Source organism: Onychostoma macrolepis, chromosome 17, assembly GCF_012432095.1.
Source record: "Onychostoma macrolepis isolate SWU-2019 chromosome 17, ASM1243209v1, whole genome shotgun sequence".
Taxonomy (NCBI): Eukaryota; Metazoa; Chordata; class Actinopteri; order Cypriniformes; family Cyprinidae; genus Onychostoma; species Onychostoma macrolepis.
In genome coordinates, this window is record NC_081171.1 from 3641690 (window position 1) to 3663626 (window position 21937).

The 21937-nt window shown below is 35.6% G+C and overlaps 2 protein-coding genes across 4 annotated transcripts; both read left to right on the forward strand.

The window, feature by feature from the left end:
- Window positions 1-2972: 2972 nt before the first annotated feature.
- fndc4b (fibronectin type III domain containing 4b) lies at window positions 2973-10668 on the forward strand. Of its 3 annotated transcripts, XR_009266600.1 has the most exons (7): window positions 2975-3594; window positions 6126-6241; window positions 6398-6602; window positions 7781-7870; window positions 8552-8688; window positions 10135-10258; window positions 10369-10668. XR_009266600.1 is itself a non-coding variant. In XM_058748311.1 (6 exons), exons 1-6 carry the CDS (start codon window positions 3522-3524, stop codon window positions 10174-10176), a joined length of 663 nt encoding a protein of 220 aa, XP_058604294.1. In that variant the 5' UTR covers window positions 2976-3521; the 3' UTR covers window positions 10177-10668. The 3 variants fall into 3 exon arrangements, 2 of the variants coding, with proteins under 2 accessions (XP_058604295.1, XP_058604294.1); XM_058748311.1 differs by having other exon boundaries at window positions 2976-3594; window positions 10135-10668; XM_058748312.1 differs by lacking the exon at window positions 7781-7870 and having other exon boundaries at window positions 2973-3594; window positions 10135-10668.
- A 1068-nt stretch (window positions 10669-11736) lies between these two features.
- LOC131522672 (zinc finger protein 513) lies at window positions 11737-21084 on the forward strand. Its single transcript, XM_058748308.1, has 4 exons — window positions 11737-12361; window positions 14236-14364; window positions 15359-16075; window positions 17473-21084. The coding sequence occupies exons 1-4, from the start codon at window positions 12322-12324 to the stop codon at window positions 18234-18236; spliced, it is 1650 nt and encodes a 549-aa protein (XP_058604291.1). The 5' UTR covers window positions 11737-12321; the 3' UTR covers window positions 18237-21084.
- Window positions 21085-21937: the final 853 nt, after the last annotated feature.

The following is a 21937-nucleotide window of genomic DNA, read 5'->3' on the forward strand; positions in this document are numbered from 1 at the left end:
GGTACGAACAGTAGTCAAAGCAGTATTCTATTCTATTCTACTCCATTCTGGCATATCAACATTCTATTGCTAATATGATCCGTAGTCAAATAAGTATTTTATTCTATTCTATTCTACTCTGTTAGTATTCTGTTATGGTATAATCAGTAGTAAAAGCAGTATTCTATTCTATTCTATTCTGGTATATCGGTATTCTATTATGGTATGAACAGTAGCCAAAGCAGTATTCTATTCTATTTTATTCTGTTCTGTTTATCATATTATGGTATATCAGTATTCTATTATGGTATGATCAGAATAGTCAAAGCAGAATTCTGTTCTGTTCTGTTCTATTATGGTATATTCAGTACTGTGTATTAGCGTTATTTACTGTTTATTTATTTTCTCATAGCCATCTGTTTTTATTTAATTATTTTATTCATGTTATTATTACAACCCAATTATTGTTATTTTTTTTTTTTATTTGAATAAAATGAAAACTAAAAGACTTTCAAATCACATGAGCCAATATTGTATTCACAATAGAACATAGATAACCTAACAAATGTTTAAACTGAGAAATTTTACAATTTTATGCACAAAATGAGCTCATTTCAAATTTGATGTCTGCTACAGGTCTCAAAATAGTTGGTACGGGGGCATGTTTACCACGGTGTAGCATCTCCTCTTCTTTTCAAAACAGTTTGAAAACATCTGGGCATCAAGGTTATGAGTTTCTGGAGTTTTGGTGTTGTAATTTGGTCCTATTCTTGCCTGATATAGGTTTCCAGCTACTGAAGAGTTTGTGGTCGTCTTTGACGTATTTTTCATTTAATGATGCGCCAAATGTTCTCTATAGGTGAAAGATCTGGACTGCAGGCAGAGCAATTCTGCACCCGGGCTCTTCTACTATGAAGCCATGCTGTTGTAATAGCTGCAGTATGTGGTTTTGCATTGTCCTGCTGAAATAGACGTCGCCTGGAGGAGAGCATATGTTGCTCTAAAACCTTTATATACCTTTCAGCATTCATAGTGCCTTCCAAAACATGCAAGCTGCCCATACCTTAGGCACTTATGCACCCCATACCATCAGAGATGCTGGCTTTTCAACTGAATGCTGATGACATGCTGAAAGGTCTCCCTCCTCTTTAGCCTGGAGGACACAGCGTCCGTGATTTCCAGCAAGAATGTCAATTTTGGATTCGTCTGACCATAGAACACTTTTCCACTTTGAAACAGTCCATTTTAAATGAGCCTTGGCCCACAGGACACGACGGCGCTTCTGGATCTTTTTGCATGATAGAGCTTTAGATGGCATCTGCAGATGGCACGGCGGATTGTGTTTACCGACCGTGGTTTCTGGAAGTATTCCTGGGCCCATTTAGTAATGTCAGTGACAGAATCATGCTGATGAGTGATGCAGTGTCGTCTGAGGGCCCGAAGACCACGGGCATCCAACAAAGGTGTTCGGCCTTGTCCCTTACGCACAGAGATTTCTCCAGTTTCTCTGAATCTTTTGATGATGTTATGCACTGTAGATGATGAGATTTACAAAGCCTTTGCAATTTGACATTGAGGAACATAGTTTTTAAAGTATTCCACAATCTTTTTATGCACTCATTAACAGATTGGAGAGCCTCTGCCAATCTTTACTTCTGAGAGACTCTGACTTAGTTCACACTGCAGGTCTTAATGCTCAGATCAGATTTTTTGCTGAAATTTTTTATGCGCTGTTGTTCACATTGTCATTTAAATGCGACTGCCATCAGTCTCATGTGTGAACTGTATACTGCCCTGAAGTGACCCGCATGCGCAGAAGAAAACGTGACATGAGACGCAGCGCACTGTGTTTGCGGAAATAAAAAATGGATGCTGCTCGTGTTAGCGTGTGTTTAGAAATTTTTAAGTAAATGTGCAGTCGGAGCCTAAATAACAAAGTGATAAGAAGAATATTAAGAAGGAGAGCACAATTTCCTCCAGCGCAGAATTATGACGTCTGTCGCATTTCAATGACGTTAAAATCGCATGAAATGCGACATGGCCGTTCAGACTGAAGTCGCATTGCAAAACATCAGATATGTATCCGATTTAGTACCACATATGAAAGTGGCCTGGGCCTGATTTGAAAAAATTGGATTTGTGCTGTTCAGACTGTCATAAGAAAATCAGATATGGGTCACATTTGGGCAAAAAAGTCAGATTTGGGCCACTTTAGCCTGCAGTGTGAACTAAGCCTCTGCCTCTCTTAGACATCCCTTAATCATGTTACAGACCTGATGTCAATTAAGTTAATTAGTTGCTAGATGTTCTGCCAGCTGAATCTCTTCAAAATTACTTGCTTTTTCAGCCCTTTGTTGCCCCGGTGCCAACTTTTGAGACCTGAAGCAGGCATCAAATTTGAAATGAGCTCATTTAGTGGATAAAAGTGTACAATTTCTCAGTTTAAATATATATGTTCTTTATGTTCTATTGTGAATAAAGTATTGGCTTATGTGATTTGAAAGTCTTTTAATTTTCATTTTATTCAAATTTAAAAAACGTCCCAACATTTACGGAATTCGGGTTGCAATTATTAATTATTCAAATTATTCTTAGCTTCTTTTTGAGTGTATTCTGTTCTATCTGAAATGACATGTATTCTTAATGTAATATTATTATCCCGGTATTCCTTTATTTAATTAGCTACCAAAGTCCATTCTATTCTATTCTATTACATTATATTCTCACTTCTTATCCAATGTGAAACTCTTAAGTATTTTGAATCATTTATTATCGCAGTATTATATAAAGTAAAAACTATTCTATTTTTTTTTTCATAGATATTATGTGTTTTGATTTGATTTCTTTTATTCCATTCTTCCCACCGTTCTGTGCCGTTCTATTCTATGTCTGTTATGATGTTTGCAGTGGACTATCAATGTGCAAGTTTGAATGGCGTCATAAATATCGTCCAACAAGGTGTTTTTGGAGAGGTGGCGGCTGTACCGCATTCATGCCGGTGCAGGTTAGTGCGTCATGCGGCTACAGAAGGTGAATGAGTGACTGCTGAGAATCAATCAGTAACTGGCCACCTGTGGGTCATGTGCCTGCGATGCAGCGCCGCTGATTTATTGGTATTCTTAAAGCGTCTTACACGAGCGCATGAAGTGAGGAAGGCGACCGCGAGCTTTGCGATGGACGCCACGCGTTTACGCGTTATATTAGACGCGCGGCGAGCGGACGTAACTGGTGGCGAGGCTGGCGTTCCGTTGTAGTATCGATGAAAGGACGCGAAAAGTGAGATTTCGCTCTCAAATCATCGCGAAAGGAAACGTCTTCCTCGCTCTTTGCGGATTCGGATGGCAACAGATTGAGGCGCATTGGACTCCAGACTGAGAGGATGATGCTGGTTTAGATTGTTTATCATCTTCGTGATCACAATGTACAAGTGTTGCAAACAAATACGCTATTGATAGCCATGTAATAGCGGGAGGAATGTTCAGTTCAGGTTACTTTTCCGTGGAAATCGGCGTCGCTCATCTGGATTAACTCTTCAGGAAGATATGATTCACCTAGTCACTTTTATGAGCCTCGTTCTGTCTCTGTTTGGATGCCACATCTGCTTTGCAGGGGCGAGTAAGTCAACTTATTTCCCTTCTATGGCATACAGTTTGACACATAATAAAGCTGAAACGCAGCCTGTATCTCTTTATACTTGTTGGTCACCATGACTACAGTCAAGCATAAGAAAGGGCTCTGTTATATAATGCTTTCAGTGTTTTTAATATAAGCTCTCCCGGAGCCAGCGGAGGAAGACATTAAGGAAATTGCTTTTACTCTATTAGTCGTTGTCTTTGATTCAGTGGCCCAATAGATAGTGCTGAGGGAATGACCTGAGCCGGAGCATGTCAAATCATGACATTTAAGTGGCAGTGATATAGGTAAAAATGATGGATTATATGTTCAAAAGGGAAAAATGCTCTCAAACTACTGCTTTCTTGTATTGCACACGATTTCATTATGTTCATCTGTTATTTCTGTTACTTTACACTAATGCACAACAGTCATTTATGGAATGTCTGGGCATTTTGCTCACCCTTCAATGCACTCAAAGTCATTTAAACTACTGCCAAACCTGTAATTACATCAAACTCCACAGTTAATTGAAAGACTGGCGTCTCTCTCAGTGCACTTATTCTTAATTAGCCAGTTTTACCAGAAACCATACACAATGATGTATGTTCATCTAGCATTGACCTTGGCACGTTACATCCAGCTGAATTTCTCTTTTGTTGTCAAATAGCAAGATAAAAGGATGAGTGCGTTTACTCATTCCTGTGACGCAATGTTTGCTTTCCTGCTGAGCTCTGTGAATCGTTTGATCCTAAAACACTGGCTCAATTGCCCTGCCAGGCCAGAATTGGTGCTCTCACTGGGGACTAAATTATTTACAAGGAGGTGTTTGGCTTTGAAATGGATGCATAGATTGGTTTTAGTGTATTGCTGTTACAGCAGGGCTCTATTATGACATTTTGAGCCATACTGTGTACAGATATGTACTAAAAGTTAGTTTTTTTTTTCTGTTGAATTGTAGTCTATTTGTACATGTAGTCAATATGCACTTTATTAAACCTATTATTTAAAAAAATGTCCTAATGTGCACATTCACAAAAAACCTTAACCTTTCTGTTGATTATCAGCAATCCATTTTGCTACTGCATGCAATTTTAACAAAGAGAAGGCTGATGTAGATTGTTTTATGCATAGGTCGGTCATCTTAGTAATTGAATTGTTTTTTTTTTTTCTACCTCTTGAAGTAATATATGCCTATATATGCATGAGCTCTGGTTAGAAAGCATATAAGAAAATAAAGATGTCTGTGCAGCTGAATGTACGTGAGAGCTGTTAACAGAGAACCAGGTTCAAGCATACAACTGTACAGTATTTCTGCTATATACTGTCTATATGTAGTTTTTGCTGTGTGTGTGTATATGTATGTGTGTATATATATATATATATATATATATCTTTATTTTATATATAAGAAATTATTGGATATCGTTAAAATGCCAAATGTTAAAAATTTATGTAATTTACACAAATTGTAGTACATACAATTTTGTTCTACATCCCCTTTCCTGTAATTTTTGTTGTGAGAGATCTTAGTCTTTTTGTGTATTATACCATTAATTTTTGAAAAATATATGCGTGGTTACCCTAAGGAGCTATTTTCTACCCTTTAATGTCACTTTTGTTTATGATTGCTATGGAGCTGAATCAGTCTTACGTAATATTTTTGACTTGAAACACACACGCATACATTCATGCATACATGCATTCTACTTAATCGTACAACATAATTTACAATCAGATAAATATTTTTATATACATGTATATTTTTATAATGTGTATTGACATATTTATAAAATTATGTATTTATGATTTTTAGTTTTGTATGGTTAGTTCATATCACATTTATTTCTGTATCGTGTTTCACAATACAGATTATTTCAAAGCAGATTTACAGTTAGTTATATTGTAGCAGAAGATCCTACTTTAGTGTTTATAATGGCTTTAAGTTCCTACTAAACAGATTAATAAAAAAAAAAAAACATGGTTAAAAGTGCCTAAATGCATTTGTATTTTTTTCCTCTAGATTGTTTTTTTTTTTATATTAAGAATATGCTGTTGGGTGTTGGTTAAAAACCAAAAGTCCTTTTCTGTCAAACAGATTTTTCACGCTGGCGCATAAAGTCAGAGATTTGGCAAAGAAGTTTACCACAAATTTTGTCCAACTGAGTCATGCTGATCCCATTAAAGAAAAGAATTAAAATTAGAATTCATTTGCATAATGTCCCAGCAGAGTGAATCGGCTAAATACAGAAGTGTTGCATATTTATGAACCGCATTATTGTGGTTGTTCATTGAGCCGATGTCAGGCTGGCCTTTGGATGTCTTGGGGAAACGGAGACAGAAAAAACTAAATAACTCCCAAACATCACACTTTTGCATGCAACAGTAACATGGTTTAATCTTTTCAACCATGACATTTGTGGAGCCTGAATGTTTTATTGAATAGTTCGGTTTTAGTTTCAGTTGTGTATGTTTGTGTGCGTCGGGGGGGTTGCACTAATAAATGATTCATGCTGGTGATTTGTGCTTCACAGACCGCCCTGCTGCTCCTGTCAATGTCTCTGTTACTCACCTGCGGGCGGATTCGGCCACCGTGTCCTGGAATATTCCGGAGGGAGAGACCGTAATTGGCTTTGCCATCTCACAGCAGGTCAAACAAAGTTATTACAATGAGATACAGCCCTATGGGCCCTTATAATAATTGCAGAAGTCTGACATTTAATATCTGCAATAAATTTACCCTCTGATGAAATGTGCTTAGAATTAAATGTGTGTGTGTGTGTGTGTGTCTCTGTGTGTGTTTTAGCGTCAGGATGGGCTGATGCAGCGTTTTATTCGTGAGGTGAACACGACCAGTCGTGCTTGTATACTTTGGGATCTGGATGAAGACACGGATTATATTATCCAGGTCCAGTCTGTTGGACTCTATGGAGAGAGTCTGGCCAGCAAAAAGGTTCACTTCAGGACGCTTAAAAAGTCAGAACATTTTCAATCCACCATGATGGATCAAGGTAAACATGTCTGCTGGATATTTTAACTGGATTAGCATTTGTACAATATCATATATTTGATAAAGTACATTTCATGTCTTTATTGTGAAATAATATGGAAGCCTGTTTCTGCCATGGATTAAAAAAATAAAAATGGTAATTATGACTTTTCAAGATTAGAAATTTCGGTAACACTTTACAATAAGGTGTCATTTGTTAACATTAGTTAATAAAAATGCAGTTGTTCATTGTTAGTTCACAGCGCATTAACTAATGTTAACAAACGCAACTTGAGATTTTAATGATGCATTAGTAAATGCTGAAATTAACATTAACTAAGATTAATAAATGCTGTAGAAGTATTGTTCATGTTAACTAATGAACCTTATTGTAAAGTGTTAGCGAAATTTAAAAAAAACCGTAGAAATTTAAACTTAGAATTCTGACTTTTTTTCTCGCAATTCTGAGTTTGTCACAGTTCTGAAATTTATATCTCACAGTTCTGACTTTTTTCTTGCAATTCCAAGTTTGCTTGGCACAATTTTTAATTTATATCTCACAATTGTGACTAGTTTTTCACTGAATTCTGAGTTTACATCTCACAATTCAGTTGTTTTTTTTTGCGCCATGGAATAAAAAAAGGTGTGAAATTACTTTTTTTCTTGCAATTCCAAGTTTATGCGTCACAATTATGAATTTATATATGACAATTCTGACTTTTTTCTCAGAATTCTGACTTTTTTTTTTTTCTTGCAATTTCAAATTTGTCACAATTCTGAATTTATCTTTTTTTTTTCCTGAATTCTGAGTTTGCATCTCACAATTCTGTACTGCCATGGAATAAAAAATAATTTGTGTCAAATAAACAGGCTTCCATACTTAAAAGAGCTTAAGCGATTCAACCAGTAAAAGCTCATGAAATCAAGAAGTTTTATGGCTCAGCAAAAATATGTATAGCATGTGATGTAAATCAATTAGTCTGCTGCTGTATTTCCTGACGAACAGGATGTTTTTAGCCATTTTTGCATTTGAGGAAGCTGTACATAATATATATCCTCTGATTATTTTGAGAATATAATGAACGCAAAGCTAACAGACATGAACTAAAATCCACAAAACATTTCATTTATGTTAATAAATAAGCTAAATAATTCTCTTCAATCCTCTAAGACATGTTGTTGTCTTGTTTGCCTGATCAGATGACCCTGCGGTTGAGGGTTTAGACATTTCCAGACACCTTCAGACTGGAGAGATACTGATCATTATGACTGTACTGCTGATGTGGGCAGGTAAAGGACGCGTGTGGGATTTAGTTACACATAATCATCTTTGATAAGAAGTAGTCTGGTTGTAATGAGATTGATGATATTGATTATCAAAAGAAATAATTTTGCCTGACATATGATATAAGAGTCAGAAAAATCAATGTTTGAAATGGAACAGTTTATAGAACATTTAGACAAAATATTAAAAAAGCTGGCATGTGTGTTTGAGTATGAGTCATACAAGTCTCATATTCAGTACATTAGGCTATTTATGGCATGTTAACCATGATCTGAGGAGGAGGATGTCTTTACAATTTTGTGCGCTAAAATAAAAGGATACGCTATCAATCAGATGAAATAAGGCATGCAGGAGACAGGTTTCTCAGCAAACTTTTGATCGTGTTGATCATTACAAATAAGATACAGTAGGCTTTATATGGTTTTGAATGCAGAGTTTCCATTTATCAGAGCTGTAACGTTCTTTTAAACTTCTCTCATCTGCATTCAAATGTTACATTTTGGCATCACTGAAATATTTTCAGAATAATTGGCCTACTTTGTTGTTGTTGTTTTTGTATGGTGACCTTCAGAAAATTTTCTCCTTTGAAACTCAATTGGGATGTCCAGATGGAAGATAGTGTATTGTTTTAATGAAACGTATCAGATCCACGTCCCGTAATCAAGCTGATCTCTGTCTCGCTGCAGCTGTGATTGTGCTCTTCTGTAAGCAGTATGATATCATCAAAGACAATGACTCCAACAACCACAGTAAAGAGAAGAGCAAGCCGCTGTCTGGCCAGAGCACGCCAGAGTATCATAACGGAGGCCTGCTGGGCAGCAAGGTGAGAACTTCACCACTGATCACATAGGAGCACGCTTTTTATGCATTCAGCAAATATTTATCAAATAAAATTGTTTTGCATTTCAACTCAGGTTTATGAAAATATGTCTTCACTCTTAGTTAGGGCTGTGCAATTAATCAAATTCGATTATCATGTGCATCTCGTCAGTAAAGCCGGTTCTGTGATTAGTAGTAAATCGCCATCACCTGCTTTCAGATGAAGCGGCATTTACTACTAATTACAGAGCCATAGTTCACTGACAAGCTAGGCAATATTGCATTCATAATCGAAGGTGATTCATCTGCAATTATGAATGTGATATTGCCTAGCTTGTCAGTGAACTATGGCTCTGTGTAGTATATGCCGCTCCGTCTGAAAGCAGGTGATGGCGATTTACTACTAATCACAGAACCGGCTTTACTGACGAGATGCGCATGATAATCGAATTCGATTAATTGCACAGCCCTACTCTTAGTAGCCTGATCAAATGAGAAGTCAAAAATAGATGTTAAAAATCACACTTCATATTACTTTTGGTTGATTTGTCACTTTGGAAATGCAAGTCTATAATTCCAGGATTTATATTCTCATTCTCTAGTATACACAATCTAAAATATTTGATTTTGTCAGAATATACGGCTACTTTGTCAGTGTAGAAACAGGCTATACTTTGTCTGTATATTTTATATTACATTGTAAGTATTGTATACTGCATGATTTTAAAAACGTAGTAGGTTGATATGCTGTATATACAGAAAATTTGGGAACAATTTGCAATAAGGTCCCATTATTTAAAAAAATTAGTTATCATGAAGTGTTACTGAAAATTACATTGTTAGTTCATATTAACTAATAATATTAACAAATGGAACTGCAAAATATTACTGAAAATTGCTTTAGGAGTATTTTTCATTGTTTATTTATGTTAACTAATATAAACAAATGGAATTTTATTGGGAATTACCAAAAATTGCTTTAGAGGCAATTTTTATTATTAGTTCGTTAACTAATGTTAACAAATGGAACCTTTTTTTTGTTTTTGTTTACATAATATATGCGTGTGTGTACTGTGTATATTTATTATGTATATATAAATACACACACGTGCATGTATATATTTAAGATTAATATAATTACTGAGTAGTATAAGGTAACTGCATGGGTTAAGTTTAGGGATAGGTTCAACCTAGTTATTACCCAGTTATTATAATTGATATAAGAAGTACATACAGTAAGTAGCATGTTGACTAATGTAGTTAATTAACATTAATAAATGGAACCTTATTGTAAAGTATTACCAAAGAGTTGATGTAGAAGATGTATTTTTCATTGTTGATTCGTGTTAACTACTGAAGAAAACTCCTGCCTCAGAATTGTAATGGTTTTCTCTTCAGGTGTGGTTTGTTCACCGATTTCATTCTAATCTCTGTTTTAACTCTCTTGTAGTTCCAAAGGACCTCATCCTCTGTCAGCATCATCAAGGTTTAACCATAGATCAGCGGATATCATCTTCTGATATTCAAGCGTTAAAGGCAATAGTAACGTGAACCCCTCAGCCTCATCGGGAATTGTAAGTTAGTATACGGGTATTCAGTAGTACAGTATACTCCAATAAATAACAATGTCCTGGACGATGAACATGCTGTACCTCTTTAACTAATACATCAACTGTAATCACAGGAGGAGCTATATCGGTGCTATGAATATGATTGTGAAAACACTGGCAGCCGGATACAGCGGTTTAGATGTGTGACGTTTTTGTGTTTGAACGTGTTGCACTGAAAGAGGACTAATAATTGTAACAATTACAAATGTGGCATTTCTCATCAATAAATGTGTAAATTATGACAATAAATTCATCAGCCACAGAAGTGGCCTTATATTATGCATTATTAATTTCTAACCACAGTGAACAGAATGGCAATGGCTTGTTTTATGTTTTTAAGTATTAACACTGTTATTAAATGTTTCACACCCTTGTAGAGTTGATTGTTGACTGTTCGACTGTGAGGTTTACATCAGATCCAGTGCAGGAGTGTCCAAGTTCATAAGAAATGGTTTTGTGTGGCATTTCTGAGCCAAACTAGTTCAAGTTTCTATTTTGAGCTTGTAAATGAAGAAGTTAGTAAAATGTCTACCCTGTTATTGTAATGTGCGTAGATCAGAAAAATAATACTTATTTTATTATATATATATATATATATATATATATATATATATATATATATATATATATATATATATATATATATATATATATATAATTTTTTTCTTGATTCTCTAAGTGAGAAGTTTTGATTTAAGTTTTATAAATATATATATATATGTAAATTAGCTACACTTAGCTGTAGTTTTGAGCAATAGATAAAGAATGTAGTTTAAAATCTGTATTTCATTGCAAAAGTTAGAAGCAAAGTTTAATATTCTTGTTCTCAATCCTACTTTCCAATAAATGGAAAATGAAAAACCACGTGTTTTGTCTGGTTGGTTGGTTGGTTGTTTGTTTATTTATTTACTTATTTACTTGTTTGTTTTTTTGTTTGTTTTTTGAGAGGCAGAAGTGTAATTTTATACAATATATCATATGTAGAAATCTATATAATCCATGAGATTTTTTTTTTTTTTAATTGTTTAAGAAATTATATTGTATTATATATAAAAAGTGTGTGTGTGTATATATATATATATATATATAGGTGTGTGTGTGTACACTCTCAGAAATAAAGGTACAAAAGCTGTCACTGGGGCGGTGCCTTTTCTTTTTTTTTTTTTTTTTTTAAGTGTTTAGCAAATTATGCAATTTTTTTTTTTTTTTTCATTTTTGTTCAATAATTCAATTTATTAATTCTTTGAGAGACACAGAATTATATTATATTTTAGATTATATTAACTTTTTATGTTTGACATTTTAAGTGTTTAAGAAATGATGCTGATAGATAGATAGATAATAGATAGATTAGAGCGCTGTTGTACTCTAACTGTCCAGTAGGTGTCGCGGTTTTACCTGTTTCACGCTGAACCCTTTCAATCACTTCCTGTGCTGCACATACATCACAACAGCTCCAGCAGCAATGAAACTTGCACACTTTCACTTCTTCAACACTTGGAGACACTTTACAGGGATAAAAATCCACATGGACGAATAATTCCTCATGGAGAAACGCTGATATTCCCGCTGCTGGCTGTCCAGTGGTTATAAACACTGGACTTTTATTGTATATTCTCTTTTTGGGCTAGCTGGTCATGCTAGTTAGCCTTCGACTGATAACAAGATAAACACAAATTATATCCTAAATATCTTCATTTTTCATTGATGTGGATTAATAACAGACTCAAGGCGCCAGTTGCGCGATGTAAAAGTTGTATATGACTGCGTTTCTGCAGTTTTGTCTATGAATTATGTATGCAGTTTAGTATTAGCTCACGCTAACTGAAATAATAACAGGGTCATTTCAGTTGTTTGGGTATGGTTTTTGGGGATACACAGTATAAAACATTTAATTCGGGGTTTATGGGTGATTTGAGGAACTCTTTGTTCGGGAGAGGAAGAGGAAAATGAGGAAGAGGAAGATGATGGTGATGAAGATCAGCTCAACAGGGAACTGCTGATTATAAACAGACACATTCAGAAAAATGCCTAGAAGAAAACAGTCTAACCCACAGCCTGTCAAATGTAAGTCTGGATTTCTATCTCACTTGAATGTACTTCAATTCACAGTTTGACTCTGTATCTTCTGTTATTTCTTAATATTAACGCCTGTGAATTTCGTGAAGTCAGTGTGATTGTGTTTATTTCTGTTGATAATTATTAACAAGAGCATAAAAAGATTGTTAATGCCCACATTAAGTCTCTAGTTAATAATGAGACATAAATAATGAAAAAAAAAAAAAAATCCCTCTTGGTCTTATTTTCTAATTTTAATAATCAGCAGCATATTTTTAATATTTAGAGAACTTTCCAATCCAGAGTCTGTCAAATGTATGTTTTGCAGATTTCCTGATTTCTCTCTCTGTAAGTTGTTCTACGTTTGGCGGTGTCTTCTGCTTTTCTTCTGTGTTGCGGTGATACCACTGATTTTCATGTATTTCATCATTTTGAGTGTTAAGAAAATGGGCAAATATCGACATATTTCGATATTTCACACTATATTTTAAAACTATTCACCACTTATGTGAAAATAATAACCATCAGTCATCATCATTTTTCAAGAAGATAATAAAAATAATTGATAAAAAAATGGATATAGCCTATTGTTGCTGAGTCACAATCTGATTTAATTTGTTTCTACTGTACTTTATTTTCACTCCTGTTAACTTGCTTTTTGCAGTGCTTTATGTTGAAAAAATGTCTGTGTTCTCATCTGTCAAAATTAATATCGAAGATCATGTGAGATTCTGTTGGAGAAACACAAGTCTAACCTTTCCTCTTTTTTTTTATTTTTATTTTTTAGTTCCTCTTCAGCTTTTATATAAGTTCTAAAGGAAACAGTTTAACTAAATGATAGTTTCCAAAGCCCTTGTTTAATGTTGAGTTACGGGTCTTTAAGAATTGGCTTTATCTCAGTGAAAACATGTCGGCTTCCCCTCTTCTGTCGTCATTCCTTCCTCACTGCGTTTCCTCAGTACAGACCCCTGTTCCTGCCGCGGGACCCATCTCTGACCCGACTCCCTCCGTTTATCTGCCGTCTCTCCACTGTTCCTTCCTCCTTCATTCATTCCTATCGTATTTTTTTCCTCATTCCAGAGCTGCAGTGCTGATAAGCGTCTGTCTTATCACTGTACAAGTCTCTCATACCAATTTACTGGATATGACTGAGAATCATTATCAGATACACTGCATCTAAGGCTTCTTCTAGAAAGTGTAATATCTATAAAATTCACAAGATAAGAGAATGTTAAGATATAGTTTTCAATTTCCACTGGCGATATCAGTAGAGCTAGGAGCCTGATATATTGCTGTTATATGATTTAATTAACATTTTACACTATATTTACTCAACATTCACTCAGAAAGTTTACTAAATCCACTAAAATCTTCTATACTTCAGCCAAGCAATTACTTGACAAAATGTCTAAATTTAAAAATAATGTTATTAAATGGATGGATTAATAGTTTTAATAGGCTCTAAAATAGGATGAGCCCCTTGGTTTATGTTAGTGCTGTCAAACGATTAATCGCATCCAAAATAAATGTTTTTGTTTACATAATATATGTGTGTACTGTGTATATTTATTATGTATATATAAATACACACACATACAGTATATATTTTGAAAATATTTCCATGTATATATTTATATTCATACAATTGATATTATATATAAACATTTAAAATGTATAAACTTAACATATTTTTCTTAAATATATGCATGCATGTGTGTGTATTTATATATACATAATAAATATACACAGTACACTCACGTATATTATGTAAACAAAAACATAATGATTTTTTTTTTCATGCGATTAATCGTTTGACAGCACTAGTTCATAATAAAGTAAACTATGATATTATTGTTATTGACTGTGATGTTGTTTGTTTGCAGTGGGAGCTGAAGATGGGGCGGCAGTCGGCAATCAGGAAAACCTGGTTCTGGAGAGTGACTTCCTCCTGGGACAGGACCTGGGCTTTGGAGAAAATGACTACAGGATCGTGGGTTTTGAGAGGGACTCAGGTCAGTGATATGGAATATGAATTACTTTAAGTCAGTTATTTTGCTGTGCTGTTCCATACTTGAGCCAAACATTTGTGGATGGATAATGTTAATAGGCTTTAAAAATGGAATGACCCAATTTCTAAGCTGTTGTAGAATAGCCGTTATAAAAATACACTTTAGTAATTAGATTTTGTGAAAACCTTGTTGTATAGTTGTAATAGAAATAATAATAGTTATTATTATTATTACTACTACTGCTGTTATTATTAACAATAATAAGAATAATGATATAATTGAAATAATACTAGAATATTAAAATAATAATAATAATAATCTATTGTAGAATAGCTGATACAATAGCTTTGTTTTATATTAATAATAATGTTATATATATATTATAATATTGTATCAATAATAGTAATTAATAGTTAGTTATTACTAACAAAATTAAAGTGAATTAATTAATTGTTAGTTATTATTATTAATACTAATAATAGTAATGAAATAAATACTATTATATATTATATCAGTGATGATAATAATAATAGTAGTATTAGTAGAAGCAACATTTATTGCTTTTATTGTTGTTGTTATATAATATTTTCAATAATAATAATAGCATCTATTATTATTATTGCTTTTATTTATTAAGCATTTATATTATTGTTGCCACAAAAACAAAAAAACAACTTAAGGCCTTGCTTTACAGTGATTTTGTGATAATTAAAAAACATCGCATTAAATTGAAAATGAGGTTTTGTGGCTTATAGTCCACGTCAAATCATCTACATGCTAGTGTACTCCAAGTTGACAAAACTAACGTTTAGCAATTTTTGTTCTGGGAGAACAGACTAGACATTTTGATGACCCTAATTTATTGTATCTGTTTATTTATTTATTTTAAATATCATGAAATCTTTGATATATTTTGTCTCAGCTTCCTATGTAAACACAGTAAAGAAAATGGTTTTAAAGAAAAACCATAAGAGAGCATGTTGTGATCTCCCGATAGACTCTGTCACGGCTGACATGGGAATGCCGGTGTATGGCTTCAGCGATGAGGACTGTTCCAGCTACAACCGTCTCGGCATGGAGAGCGACTTCGAGGACCCACGAGACACGGAGAGCGAGCGGGAGGAGATGGGCCCTGACGGCACGTTCGCTCCGTACCTCTCCTGCAGGCAGTGCGGGCAGCTGCTGGGCGACCCGCTGAGCGGCGCGCTGGACCTCGCCGGCCTCTACTGCCTCCAGTGCGGCGCCGAGGGTGGAGACGCAGACCGGCAGGACCGTCCGTTAGAGGAGGCCCACCCCACAGACACCGCGCAGGGGAAGGTGAACCGAGGCAGATCCACGTCCGACGGAAGCTCTTGTAAAACGTACTCCTGCAAACTGTGCAGCTTCAGCTCGCGTTACTCCAATCATTTGAAGCGGCACATGAAAACACACAACGGCGAGAAGCCGTACCGCTGCCAGCAGTGCACCTACGCCTCCGCCCAGCTGGTCAACCTGCAGCGGCACGTGCGCACGCACACTGGCGAGAAGCCATACAAATGCGAGTTCTGCACGTTCGCATGCAACTCTCTGGGAAACCTGAAGAGGCACCAGCGCATGCACACGCAGGAGAAAGACCTCAACTGTGGCCAGTGCGACTTCAGAGCCAACAACAGCCACTCCTTAAAGAAACACATGATGAGTCACAAGGAGGACAAATCGACAGACTTCACGGAAGGTAAATGTTTAATCCACTTCACGTAAGAGCTGCATGATCAATTGAAATAAAACATAATCATGGTGTAGCTTAAGAGAGATTATCAAATCAAGCCTAGTGCAATTTATTTATTTATTTATTTTTTGGCCAAATACATATTTTTAATGGATTCACATTTTAAATCGCAGTTCTTTTTCTTTCTTTTTTTTTTTTCAAATTGTGCAGACCTAGGGCATGTTATGCTAAAGAAGAAAATGTTTTTGTAATCTTTAGTCAGGTTCAGTAATATGGTTAATGTTGAGCAATAACAAGCATGCAAATCATGATTACACATTATAAAAATAAGTTGCCATATGGTTTACAAAGGCAGTTTAATTAAAATAAATGCAATGCATATTTCAGAATGAAGTGCTCATTTACACATCATGGTTTAACATGTGAAAATGAAGAAATTAAGACATAAATATTAGTGTTGTAAAATATTATTATATGATTTTTATTTTATAAAAATATTTTTTATTATCGTTTATTTTTATTTTTATTCATTATATATTACATTAATATACTATTCTTATTATTCGTAGTCTTATTGATATATAATCACAATTTTCTTGGTCAAATTTTGCAGCAGTACAAACATGCATGACAAAACTGGAGCTTTTTTAAATAATTTTTAAAAATGCAATCACATCTTCTCCAGTGCTCGCAGCGACCCCAGTTCGATTCCCGTCTCAAGGTCCTTTGCCGATCCCATTCCCCTCTATCTCCGCCCGATAATTTCCCTGTTATTTCTCTTCTGTCCTGTCCAATAAAGCATTAAAAAAGCCCATAAAAATTGCAATCACAAATTTATCAGAAAAATCACAATTTTTTTTCAAAATTTTCCCCCAAATTAAAATTTGAGTCCCGGCCTGTGGCTCTTCTCACTTTTCCTATCACTTGCTTTCACTGCTTCTGCTGTCCTGTCATAATAAAAGCATACCTGCCAAAATACTAGTTATTGCAATAATACCAAATATGAATAGACAACGGGAAAAGTATTTTTTCATGATCCAGTCGATTCCTCAGGGATAAAAATTTCAGACCTAGATTTAGTTTCACTCATATGTGTCATACAGAAGTAAAATCGTTTATGAATGCCATTTCCCTACACAGGTAAAGCAGTTATTTTACTTGACGTTATTTTAATTATCAGTGCTAAACAGGAATACAGATTCCGAGGAAGCACAAAGAAGCACTTGTTCTCTTCAAAACTGCAAGTTTCTTGCTATTGCATATTTCCATTAACTTTATACTTCGCACTTTAAGCACTTCATGCTGCAAACCAAAAGAGGAAGCGAAGTGTGCAGCAAGGGGGAAGTAGAAGCTCTTGGATTCGCTGTAAAGAGGAAGCTTGTTTTTGTTCTTTTGTCTTTCAGAGTCTGTGGTGTCTGACCTGACTTTGCACATCAGCAGCGACCCTGACTTCCTCCAAAGCTACAACACCCTGCGAACGGACCGCCATCCCCCCACCCTGCTGCACGCCGAGGGTTTGGCCAAAGAGTCGGACCCTCTGCCCGAGCTGCTATTCCCCTTCACGTGCCGTGTGTGCGGAGCGGTGCTGGAGGATGAGGAGGGCGCCACGGCGCAGATCTGCAGCAAATGCACACTAGACATGCTGTCCAAAAGCTCACCGAGCAGCCCGGAGAAAGGCGACAAGCTGTATTCCTGCACGTCGTGTCCGTTCGTCACGCAGTACCCCAACCATCTCGCCCGCCACATGAAGACTCACAGCGGCGAGAAGCCCTACAAGTGCCCGCAGTGCAATTACGCCTCCGCCCACTTCGACAACCTCAAGCGGCACCACCGCGTGCACACGGGCGAGAAGCCCTACAAATGTCGTGTATGCGACTACGCTTGCGGCAACCTGGCCAATCTCAAGCGGCACGAGCGCATCCACTCGGGCGCCAAGCCCTTCCAGTGCAGCGTGTGCAGCTACAGCTGCAACCAGAGCATGAACCTGAAACGCCACATGCTGCGGCACACCGGCGAGAAGCCCTTCAAGTGCCAGGAGTGCGGATACACCACGGGCCACTGGGACAATTACAAACGCCACCAGAAGAAGCACGGCCACTCCGCCGAAGGCTGGCTCAAGATGCAGCTGCCGGAGAAAGAGGAAGAGGATGAGGAAGGAGAAATGTAGTGGAAGCTCTTTATGATGTCTAACTCCAGTTGCCTTATTATTATTATTATTGTCATCAGAGGAATCCATGTAGTAATGGTGTGTCGCAACAGGGCCGGTGTGCTGTTTTTTGTTTGTTTTTTTGTCACTTGATTGTATTTTGTATTTTATCCAACTGTTTACAGCAGCTGATTTCAATCCCAGAATCACAGCTTTGCAATTTAAGGTCGACGTTTTGAACTGAAAGAGCACATTTATTCACTGGGTGAATCTCACAAAAATCTAACAGGCCATATTTCACCCTAAAATTAAAGAAAAAAAACTTGAAATTATATTTTTGCATGAAAAAAAAAAAAGAGGCATGTTTCTTAGGACCATGAAGATTTCTTTTTTTAATGAACCATGTCTCTTAGGACCATAATGATGAATAGTGAAATTATTTTTTACACTACCTTTCAGTTTATTTTATTTTATTATTTTTATTTTTTTTTTTTTACTTAAGTTTCAAAAATGAGGCATGTTTCTTATGAGCACTGAGTTTTGTTTTGTGTTTTGTTTTGCATTTTGAAATTATTTTGGGGACTTTCATTTTCAATATTTTTTTTTTATCTTTAAATTTTAAAATTATATATATTTTATTTTTTTATTTCATTTTTTTCAAGCCACAAACGATGTACAAACAAGGAACATATAAAAAAATAAAAACAATTATAATGTAAAAAGAGTTTGAAAAATTGTATTTAAAAATAAATTTAAAGCGAGCACAACCAATAAAGCCATTATAATAATGAGACTTCTTTCTTTTGCTTTTGCTATTTATTTTAATTTTATTTTTTTGCTCTCATGAAAGTGTCACAATGCAAAAAAACAAATCCTAAAACCAGACTTCATTTTCATTTATGCGAAATATAACTTCTTATTCTTTTTTCTTTGAAATTTGGCATTAATTCTATTCTTGATGCGTTTTGTGAGATTCACCTCACTGCTGTCATGGATTCTCGTTGAATTGCTGAATGAAAGAACTGCAATAACACCAACAAGTGGCCCTGTTTCAGGTCAATGCAGCAGCTCTAGTTGTTTTGTGAGGGATTTGATGACACTGAAGACGTCTGGCTGCTACTGTATGTTCACTTATGCACAATGACAGTGATGTTGCCTTGTCTCGGGGAGGTACTGCTCCTCCTTCCCTCATTTACTGTATCTGAATTTCCTGGTGCCACTGCAAAATGCTGCACTGATCGGGGTCTCGTCCGTCCCCAGCACACTCAAGGTTTTTCCAGGGCATTAGAGGGATACGTATGAGTGAGTCTCACGAAAACTGTTCAGAAATGCTAGCATTATATTTACCCGGAAATGATTATTAAATAAGGGAATGTTTTGCATAAGGAATATGAGGGTGATTTTTACAAATTTTTGCATTGCGACATTATTGTGTATCTCTACAATTTTCATGTCTGTAATGTTAAAAAGTGGAAGAAAGTAAATAAATTGTTCAGTTATTGTGGTAGTATATATTGTACTATCCCTTTGTTTTCATTACTGTATTACAGTAAAAAATAAAAAAATTTATTGCATAATGGTGTAAATGACCTTAATTGTCTTTAAAAAATAATGTCACAATGCAAAAAAAGTTGTAATGGTCCTAAAATAGGCCTCATTTTCTTTATGCATTTGTTTTTTGTTTGGTTTTTTTTTTTGGTGTGAAAATGACCCAGATATGTTTTCATGAGATTCACAGATGTGTGTGTCTTTTGTTTGACTTCAAGCAATTTCCTTCAGTTTTATTTAGATTAAAGTGTGATGCCTACTGTGAAATTTTCTCTTAGGAAAAGTAATCATGGAAACCTGTGAAGGTTTAATTTTCTCACACTTTTTCGTGGGAAAGATCCTGTTTTGCCTTCCCCTCTTTTACTTGTGCAAACCAGTTCATGAGGAAGACCACGTGTTCATATTCGCTTTATAGTGAACAGAACATATTCAAAACAAACATTTAAACATTTTGTACGCAGTCACTTTGATATGTATTTCATCTTAAAGGAATAGTTCACCCAAAATAAACATTTGCTGAACATTTACTCACCCTCAGGCCATTCAAGATGTAGATGAGTTTCTTCATCAGATTGATTGATCCTCACCGATGGATCCTCTGCAGTGAATGGGTGCCGTCAGAATAGGAGTCCAAACAACTGATAAAAACATCACAATAATCCACAAGCTAGCTGTTTGTTAGACGTGTAAAATGTCTTAAGGATGGATCAGCATTTCACTTCACAAGACGTTCATGGATTGACTGGAGTGTTGTGGATTATTGTGATGTTTTTATCAGCTGTTTGGACTCTCATTCTGACGGCACCCATTCACTGCAGAGCATCCATCAGTGAGCAAGTGACGTAACGCTACATTTCTCCAAATCTGATGAAGAAACAAACTCATCTACATCTTGGGCGGCCTGAGGATAAGAACATTTTCAGCGAATTTTCATTTTTGGGTCCATTAATTGGTCCTCCACTTTGGTCCGTTTTCTCTCTGTTACAGAACTGGCGCAGTCACTCTGAAATACACCGCAAGAGTTCAGTGCAATCAGGGAATGAATGAAATAGATGCACAGCACTGAATCCAATGATTTTTGGTTCGCCATATGGTGTAATATGATTATTTATGTACTGTATTTTTGTGGGTTTCTTTAGCTTTCTGATATTTGTACACAAATTGTTGATCTGAAGTGGCCTTTTGTTTCATAATAAAGATGTTTTTAAACTTTTATTAAAAGCAGCTGCATTGAGACATTTGTTACAGATGGAATTCTGAAGAATAAATATTCTATACAGTATTAGATTACAGTGCACTAATTTATTTGGACGAGCGTTATTCTAAGAATGCTGACATTTTGTTTTGTTGTATCACTTGTGTGAGTTTATGTAGAATTCCAACATGTGATTCTCCTTTGCCTTCTTTTCTATTTTCCATTTGTGGAGAAAAAAAAGTCAACAAAATTGCTCATCATATTGTGTCAGTTATGCAATTAATTAAATCAATATTATTATACGTTGACGATTATTGAGTTGCTATAGCTTGAGTTGTTTTTTAAATATAAATAATGCATTTTTAATAAATGTTAGTTATTAATGCGGCATGGCAACTAAAATCCATGCATATAAATACAGAAATAATATATAAAGAGAAAAAAAGAAGACAAATATCTTTTATTTCCTTAGTTTGTTTTTAATCAATAAATGTGCATTTATTACAATACAGCAAAGTGGAAAACACAGGACTGGCAATAAAAAAAACAAAGTAAGAAAACTTCCTTACGTAAAGCAAAATGTGGCTGTTTAATTGTTTAAGCATTTACCATTTCTTTCCTGTAGAGAGCAGAACTGAGCTTTTCCAGAGAGTAATTGCAGAAAAACAGACCATCACACAAAATATATTTTGTCATTGATATTGAATATGAGTAATAATGTTTTGTGATTCAGGTAACATGTCAATGGCCGCATACAGGTCCACGTGTTTTTCCCTCTCATCATTCGTGTATATTCCTGTGTTTGTGCTGCTGGCTGAAGTCACGGCGCAGTAGCTGGTTGAAAGGGACCAAACCTCTCTCAAACACCTGACTTGGTTCCGTTTTACCAGCAACTAAGACGTGTTTGTGGGGACAGACGGGTTTCTAGAGGTGAGAGGCATCGGTTTCCTCAGTGACAATTACACTTCAGCATCTGATT